General features: G+C 38.8%; 1 protein-coding gene across 1 annotated transcript; it reads left to right on the forward strand.

The window, feature by feature from the left end:
- The first annotated feature begins 693 nt into the window (after window positions 1–693).
- Window positions 694–9,048, forward strand: LOC132186588 (uncharacterized). The gene is made up of 7 exons (XM_059600568.1): window positions 694–939; window positions 1,340–1,738; window positions 1,834–1,886; window positions 3,145–3,182; window positions 3,422–3,740; window positions 7,443–7,759; window positions 8,121–9,048. The coding sequence occupies exons 1-7, from the start codon at window positions 927–929 to the stop codon at window positions 8,680–8,682; spliced, it is 1,701 nt and encodes a 566-aa protein (XP_059456551.1). The 5' UTR covers window positions 694–926; the 3' UTR covers window positions 8,683–9,048.
- Window positions 9,049–9,324: the final 276 nt, after the last annotated feature.

A 9,324-nucleotide genomic window follows, 5' to 3' on the forward strand; every position in this document is an offset into this window, starting at 1 on the left:
TGCAATCTCCAATTACTACGTGACACATCATCAGTTTAAGAAAAATGCAAAAAATAAAAGTGAGAACAATCATACCAAATTAGAAAAAAAAAAAAAAAAACCATAGCCGATAAGACCAAGGCCAGACCTACGGCTGTCTGGCCGGACCCATGTTGTGGGTCTCGTCAAACCCACGCCGTAGGTCTCACTGGACCCACAGGTCTAGCCGGCGGTGAACGCCTCAAACCCTGCTGGTCGTAACCCGCCTCAAAACCCATTACTAATACGATAATACCCAAAACCCGTTTCTAATGCTATAAAACTAGTTTCTAATGCGTTAAAACACATTTATAATGTCTCAAAACTCGTTTTTAGATTTAAAACTAAAACTTAGAGGTAGAAAGTTAACCCTTTAGAGATTTTATCACCTAAAACCTAGTGTATTTTGGTCCAACTTATTTTTATGCACTTTTTATTTTTTGCTTATGTGTCAGTTATTGATTGAAAACTGTAAAAAAAGTGTTATTATGATGGTCCTGATAAAAGGTTTTCTCTTTTTATTTATTTAAAATAAAAAAAAGAGCATTAATGTATGTCGGAAAGGCCTGCAGCTCTAAGATATGGCACGGAACCAGCCCACGATACACCTAGCTAGGCCCACCACTTCAGATATCAGAAGGGGTTACTTCTCCCCAATTCCAATATGTTGGAATTGGGTATTTGTTTTATGGGCGTTTTTTCGTTATCCGGCGCCTGCATACTGTGTGGCTCTCTCGCAGCGTTTCTTCTGTAGAGTCACTGAGATTGTTCCAATCGTTTCACAACAGAGAAAGAAGGAAATAACATTATCCTTTGCTACCCAAATGCCGTCTTAACAAATGCTATGCAGTCTCTGTGCTTCACTAAGCTGTTGACATTGAAGTCTGGATTTGGCTGAATGAGCTCCCATGCCTTTACTGGGTACTCTCTTTTCTTTTCTACTTTTTCTGAGTTTGTCTTCCTTCTTTGTTTTCTTCTATCTTCAATCTCACATTCAATTTCTTCTGAATTCCGTTCAAAGTATTTATTTTTATTAATTTAAATTGAAACCCAAGTCCCTGTTTTGTTCACTTTTCTCATGTCAGCGGAGTTTGCCCATGAGACCATACACTCAACTTTATTTTGAGAATTTCATGTCCATAATTTGCTTATTTGATTAAAATCAGAAACCTTGCTTGAAATTATATGAGCATGCCACAAAAAACTTGGTTGACTGCAACTGGTGACATTCAGAATATGTGAAATGCTGTAATGCCAGAGTCCTTGAATTTAGTTTGCCTCTTGTGATAATCACTGAGACTGTTATCTTTGTATCTGTTAGCGGAGATTGCTACTGCGCAGCCTGCGTTCCAAAGTCACTTTTGTGTACTCAGGGCCCAAACTCTTATTCATGGTAGATTTTCCTGTGCTTGGAAATCCTGGGGCCTATCTAAAGAACTAAACTTTGACGTGAGACACCTTGAGGTGCGAAGGGGTGGACTCCTGATTAAGGCTGTTGCTACTCTTGAACCCACCAAGGGTTTGGTTCAGAATAAAAATGGACACAAGGGTTGCGATGTACCACCTATTGCTAACAGCTCAAGTTTCCAGACAATTGAACTTGAGTCTTCAAGCGAAGATTTGAAGGAATTGGATGAAAGAGAGAGAATGAGAAGATTGAGAATCTCTAAAGCAAATAAGGGTAACACGCCATGGAACAAAGGCAGGAAGCACAGTGCAGGTAAGCATATATTTATAGATCCCAGCTTCTGTATTTATCAGTCTGTCTCCGTTACTGTGTTTTACAAGCAGCTCCGATCTCCATTGTGTGTGCAGAAACACTTCAACGGATCAAAGAGAGAACAAAGCTTGCAATGCAGGATCCTAAGGTGATGTCATGTAAGAATAATTTTGCATATTCTTTTGAAATGGCCTTAGTATGTTTTAACTTATTGAAAATAAAAAGAATAGACCATAGTATTTGTAAAATGAAGATAGTTTTATAAGTGGATCCTTTACTCAATTCTTGAGTTTTGCTCTTTCAAATGCACCGGTTACATCATTTAGCACTCAACTGGACCATGTACTCAACATGAAGCACATACGGAAGGTGGATGGTGATTGATCATTAGTACAGCCTACTTAAAATACAAACACTTTTTTTATTGGTAAGTAACACACTTACCTAACTTAGAATACAAAACTTAATGAATTGATAAATGAAAAATATCAGGCAATCGTGTTGGTGAATTCGAAAGAATAATGCTGGGGATACTACAACATTATTTGCAAACTGATGTGTCAATCCATAATTGGTGAAATAATTAAGCGGAAAGTCTGGTTTATCAATTTCTCTTAATTAGTTCACCAATTATGGATTACCACATCAGTTTGTAAATGACTTTATGGTAGAAGTTGTAGCACTCCAAGCATTTTCCAATTCACAAAGCTTCCTTAGCCCTTTTGCTTTGCCACTGGTGTGAGACATGAGTGATGCATGGCATATTTCGTGACCTTCCTTCAATTCTTTTCATTTTACTGCTGGTCTAAAGATTCTATAATGATATCACATGCTGGTATCAAGATCCTCATATGTCTAACACTCTGTCCTTGAATAAATTGAACTTTTTCTCACTCCACCGCAAGGAGATTACCAGGTTAGCTGTAAGACCTGATGTATAAACAAATTCTTTGAGTTGATATTAAGAGTCAGTGACTTGTTCAATACTTAATTCTAGAATTAGTACTAATCAATGTACAAACTATGATTAAATTGTAAGCAATTAACTCTCTAATATATTTTTTTTTTCCTAAAAGATTTGAAGTACTTTTTCTTTGTGTTTTTTTTCTTGACCTGATAGTCCATCTTGAGGTTTGTCCAAATTGAATTTTAACATCCGCCGGACTCTTGGAAATATGAATAAGCTTTTTGTGTGTAGTTTCCTTGGACAATCTTTTAGACAATATTTTAGATGGCCGATCCAAAAATTAGAACATCAATGGCATGATTTAGATTATGAGGCAGCCAATGGATTATGCATTCGATGAGTGTAGGATAAGAGGTTTCATACTATCATTTGTAATAAATATAGTCCTTTTGTACAAAATTAGAATTGCTCATTCTCTTAAATAAATTTGGCTCTGCAGGTCAAAATGAAGTTAAGTAACCTTGGACATGCTCAGAGGTAGGTCTTACACAACCTGTTTATTTGTGTTTTTGTTTACCATTAACATTTTCCTCTCATAATCCTAGCAGAGTCCCAATCATCTAAAGCACCTTAGTATAAGTCCTTATTGAGCTTGTATTGGGGTCTTTAACGACTATGGTAGAAATTCTGAGTTTGTGAATTTTTATCATAATATTCCTGTCCATACCATTTCACAATGTTTGCGTACTTTTTCTTTCTTTTAATTGATTGTACAGCAAAGAGACAAGGATGAAAATTGCAGTTGGAGTACGAGTGGGGTGGCAAAAGCGACGTGAGAAGCTGATGGTGCAGGAAGGTTGCTGCTTTGAGTGGCAGAACCTAATTGCAGAAGCTTCTAGAGGAGGCTCTGTTGGTGAAGAAGAGTTGCAGTGGGACTCCTACAGGATCTTGGATGAACAGCTCAAGGAGGAGTGGTTAGAGAGTGTTGAACAAAGGAAATTAACGCCCAGGCCAAAAGGTGGCAAGAGAGCACCAAAGTCCCTTGAGCAAAGGAGGAAAATTTCAGAATCCATCTCTGCAAAATGGGCTGATCCTGTAAGTAGATAACATCATTTCTCGAAGAGGTTGCATGATTCGTGTTTTCTGCATAAACCTTTTTAGACAGGTCCTAACTTGGAACTCTCCTGTTAGATTGTGGGTTGCTTCTTGAGGGACATGAATTCTTTGTCTTAGAACATTTTTATCAAGTAATCAACGCTCAACTATTCCCCCCCCCCACACTGAAAAGATTAAATGAGTGTATCTTATCCATTATAAAGTAGGTTCCAAGCGTCAGACTTGGTGTATTCCATTACACCTCTATTTCATTAGGGCTTCTCAAAACAAGTGTTTTGTTACAGCCAATCAACTGATGAGATGATAAGTTCGAGGATTCGATGTGCATCATTTACCATCTCTTGCTAAACTTAGGAAACTCTAGTGTGAAGATTGAGTTTCATAATTACATTGTTGGAACTAGTGGCTCATATTAAAACACCAGTGGAAGGCCAAGTAGATGAGAGTGGAGTGATAGCGACATTCACAGAGCGGGGTATTTTAGGGATTTCCAAAATACGTCCGTACAATTAGGGTTTAGGGTTTTCTTATATATATGTAATGATGTAACCCTGAATTACATAGAAGTGAAAAAAACAAGATCTTTTAAATTGTGAACACATTTTAAAGAGAAACTTGTTTTTTTTTTTTTTTGGTCAAATCCATTACAAATTTAAGTTTGTTCTGAACATGACAATTATGTTTAATTTTGGGAAAAATCAAATTTACTCCCTAGGTTTTCACGCGATTTTAATTTAATCTTTGAGTTTTCAATTTTGATAATTAGGTCCTTAAGTTTTACCTAGTTTCAAATAGGTCATTCCATCAACATACCGTCTAATTAATTGATAGTGTGGCACATTATACTAATAAGCTAATGCCATGTGTCTCACATTTGACACGTTATGTGCCAATTGTATGTTTCATGTGGCACATTTACTTTAAATTATAAATATATCATAAAAAATAATAAAAAGAAAAAAGAAAAAGAAAAAGAGGGGTGGCCGGCTAATCCTCGATGAGGGGAGGCTGCCGTTCATAGGAGAGGGGCCACCACCCCTTGGTGAGGGGAGGCTGTCCCTCACAGGAGAAGGGCCACCACTCCCTACCAGATGAGGGGCAGCCCTCCTCACCAATAAGGGGCAGCCCCCCAACCAGTGAGGAGTGGCTGGCGACCTCTCTTTTTCTTGAATTTATTTTTTATTTTTTTTAATTTAGGTACTTTTTAATTTAAAATAAATATGTTACGTGGAACTTATAGTTGGCACACAACATGTCAAACATGAGATTGATGGCATCAACTTATTGGTCTAACTTGGTGCACAGTTAAGTTAACAAAGTAACCTATTTGAAATTGGGTTAAAACCTAATGACCCAATTATCGAGATTCAAAACATAAGTATTAAATGAAATCACATGAAAACCTTGGGATTGAATTTGACTTTTCCCTTTAATTTATTTATGTTCTCTCCACCTGAACCTGAAATATTTCCATTTGCTTGTCCAACATTGTCTAACCTGGACAAAGGAAATCAAAACAGATGTCTCTTATCCAACATCTCGATCGTGTTTTAACTAGACAGATATGTATTACACACTCTGATAGGAACCCACGATAAATTGAACAGAAATATGTAGATAAGTGATAGATAATGAACTTCACTTAAGGTTTGGAGACAAACCACAAAGACACAAGTCAGATTACAATTCAATACCCCAACTAATCTCTGGACTCTTGGTTTATACTAGGCTTACAACCCACTACTCACAACACATTTAGTAACCACCCGTGATACACACTAGCCCATAACACATAACTACCCACTAACATAACAAAACAGCTGAATACTAACTACCCATGTAGCACTAACATAAACAAGGATAATAACTACCCACTAAGCTACTACCCCCCACTTCCTTGATGCATGCCCTTCTAGGAATTACTCCATGATTTTCACTATCATTTGCCTCCCCTTGAAGAGGAACCTTGTCCGCAAGGTTGTTGGTTGAAAAACTGTTGTTGTTAGTTCAATGAGATGAGCGGCTCTTCCTCTTTATACCCTTTTTTGCCTCTCATAGTTTCTGCATCACTTTCTTCGAAATCATCATGCATCTCGTTCTTTGTACGAGCTTCAATGAAAAGCACTTGGGGTTTTTGGCACCGGTGTCCAAGCGTAAACCTCTCATTACACCCGAAACACAAGCCTTTCTCTCTTCGTTTCTGCATCTCTTCCCATGAGAGCTTCTTAGCATCCCCATAGGAATACGTCCGTGCAGCAGGTGTGTTGGACGTCGGTTGTTGCATGGTGTTAGCTTGTTGTTGCTTCGTCCCTTCATCTCGTAAAGTCCTCCGGTCTTTAGAGAGATTATCATCTCTCATCCGTGCTAGCTCAATGGCATCACGAAGAGTCTTCGGCTTGAACATTCTAAGGGCAGACACAATTTCTTGTTTTAACCCTCCAAGGAATGTTCCCACGAGTGCCTTTTGAGGCCATCCATCCACTCGGTTTGCCAAACGCTCAAATTCTTGTTGATACTCTCGCAACGTCCCATCTTGTTGTATCCTTGAGAGTGCCTCATCATAATCCTCGACTTCGGTAGGACCGAATCGGATCAATAGCTCTCTTTCAAACACCTCCCATGTAATGGGCAACCGTTCCTCCTTATACACTTTTTTCATCCATTGCCACCATTGATTGGCTTCACTTTCTAAATGAAAGGCAGCCAACGACACCCTTTGATCCTCCGATGTCTGTTTGTAGTCAAAATATTGAACTACCCGGTCCAACCAAACTGTGGGATCATCTCCCGAATAACGGGGAAAATCCAGCTTAGCAAAACCACCTGACCCCTTGGATCCATTCGAATGTCCGAAGGAATTTTCCCCGGCCAATTGAAATGGCCCCTTCTCCTTTGTTGCAGACGACTCGCCCCTCTCGAGAGACTTGGAGAATAATTCTCTAAGCTCACGAAAATTGGACTGTGACTCTACACTCATCTTTTGCATTCCTTCTTTTAGCTCTTGCATTTCCAACTCCAATTTCTCGAGACGATCCTTGTTGGTAGCCATGTTCTGATTCCAAGTTGATAGGAACCCACGATAAATTGAATAGAAATATGTAGATAAGTGATAGATAATGAACTCCACTTAAGGGTTGGAGACAAACCACAAAGACACAAGTCAGATTACAATTCAATACCCCAACTAATCTCTGGACTCTTGGTTTATACTAGGCTTACAACCCACTACTCACAACACATTTAGTAACCACCCATGATACACACTAGCCCATAACACATAACTACCCACTAACATAACATAACAGCTGAATACTAACTACCCATGTAGCACTAACATAAACAAGGATAATAACTACCCACTAAGCTACTACCCCCCACTTCCTTGATGCATGCCCTTCTAGGAATTACTCCATGATTTTCACTATCACACTCCCTTTCTTCCAAGCTTATGTCCTACTAGGACATTAGTCTTGTGTTCTCCCATAGGCAATCGTCTACAGTTTACTGATTAGTTCCTGCTCAAAACTTTGGGCTACTCGACTGAATCTTTCAAATTTCCCAAGAAGCCATGTTTCTCTTGTGACTCAAGCTAATACTAATTGGAAACAAATCTACTTTGCAACATCAGTTGTTCAACTGAACAATTTATTTTCCAAATTGTGCGTTCCTGCATCTTATCAGGAGTACCGTGATCGGGTTTGCTCTGGCTTGGCTAAATATCATGGTATAAAACCTGGTACAGAAAGAAAACCAAGGAGAAGGCCAAGTGATGGTGAACAGACATCTAGAAGGAGACCCATCATAAAGAAAAGAACTAGTTATAACAACTATGCTACGGCCGAGAGTAAAATCAAAACTCAGCGATTAAGGTTGAGGAGAAATAGTGCGCCCCAGTACAAAGATCCCCTGGCTAGTTCTAAGCTGGAGATGATAAAAGACATCAGAGCAAAGAGAGCAGTTGCAGACACAAAGAAAACTGAAGCCATTGAACGAGCAAGGTCAGTTCATTATATCTCTATTCTTACACTTGAATTGGGTTGGCACAGAACTATTGAATTCAGGCTAGGAGACATCCGGCATCGCAATTAAGTCATGGAGGACAAATGGCCCACCAACTCATCACTTAAGCAGCTTAATGATCTGATTACTAATGCCTTTGCTTACCTGATCAAAGCTTAATGAATATTACTTTATCCGTTACAGGTTACTGAAAAAATTTAATGCTAGTCTCTGAATGAACCCATCTGCATTCCAATGCTTCGTATTTCTCCTTTTTATTTTTATTTTTTATTTTATTGCTGTTTCATTAACTTTAAAATTCATGAAAAAACAACACTAAATTTATGTGGCAATCTGCAGGCTATTGATTGTTGAAGCTCAGAAGGCTGCCAAGGCCCTTGAGGTTGCTGCAGTGAAGAGCCCTATTGCTAGAGCTTCCCTGATGGAAACGAGAGAGCTTATAGCTGAAGCAATCCAATCAATTGAATCCATAGAGACTGGTCAAATCACTTCCCATGAGAATGGCGGTTACCCTTCAGCTACCTCTAATGAACTGATTAGCCAGGATCAGGAGGATACAAGGATAGAAGTCAATGGGACCTCAATCAGGCCAAGTGAGGATGAGGACTTTAACTTGAGCAAGTTCACCTTGCATGATTTTTTGAATAATGAGGAGAAACTTCTGCCGACCAGCTTCGGTGGCCCTGGTTCGTCTCCTTTTAGTTTTGAGAATATAATGAAGCAATCAGGTTCAAGAAATCTCCCTGACCAGCCAGAGCCAAATGGGAATAGCAACTGTGGAAAAGACCCTCTACCAAATGGAGCCCATGTTCAGTCCCTGGAGGAGGAAACACCTGAATCGGTTGCTGTAACGAAAAAATGGGTTTGTGGAAGGCTCATTGAAGTGGCCGAAGGACCATAGTGTTGGCGCAAGAACATCATAATCTATATTACGACATTTATCTCAGTATTTGGAACATATGAATGTATAATGCTAGTATTGGTCACAGCTGTTTCAACCCAAAGGGCCTTTGCTATCTTGCTTCAACACATGTTGGCTACTGCAGTCAGCATGTGCCGTCGGTGTTGTGGTTCATACTACAGTATTTGCAGCAATAGTAGTGCCAGCATTAATGTAGGTTAGTAACAAGATTATGTAATAGGCTCTATCCATGTTTCATTAATTGAACCATTGAATATATTTCCCTCTTCAAGGTACTTCATAATTCATCGGGAATTCTACTCCGTAGAGTTCTTTAAATCAATGAAACATGGATTTTCTGATTTATTTTGTTCTACCTTTTCTTGATCTTCTATTCCTTCAAACTTTGGCGTTCCGTACTTGGATTCTGATTTGAAGTTTTGTTTTCAACGATCTCTTTCCCAAACTCCCTCATTTGAGAAAGTTATTTTTCAAACAAAATGTAAATCTCAAATGCCATGCTAGGTTTGGCTTTTAGAAGAAAGTATAAGCTCCACATCAAATTTTGCAGATTTATTAGACAATTCTTGATAGAGGAGTGTCAAGTAATGGCATTAAAAATACAATTCCAAATGGATGAAA

The sequence above is a fragment of the Corylus avellana genome, chromosome ca7, assembly GCF_901000735.1.
Source record: "Corylus avellana chromosome ca7, CavTom2PMs-1.0".
NCBI lineage: Eukaryota > Viridiplantae > Streptophyta > Magnoliopsida > Fagales > Betulaceae > Corylus > Corylus avellana.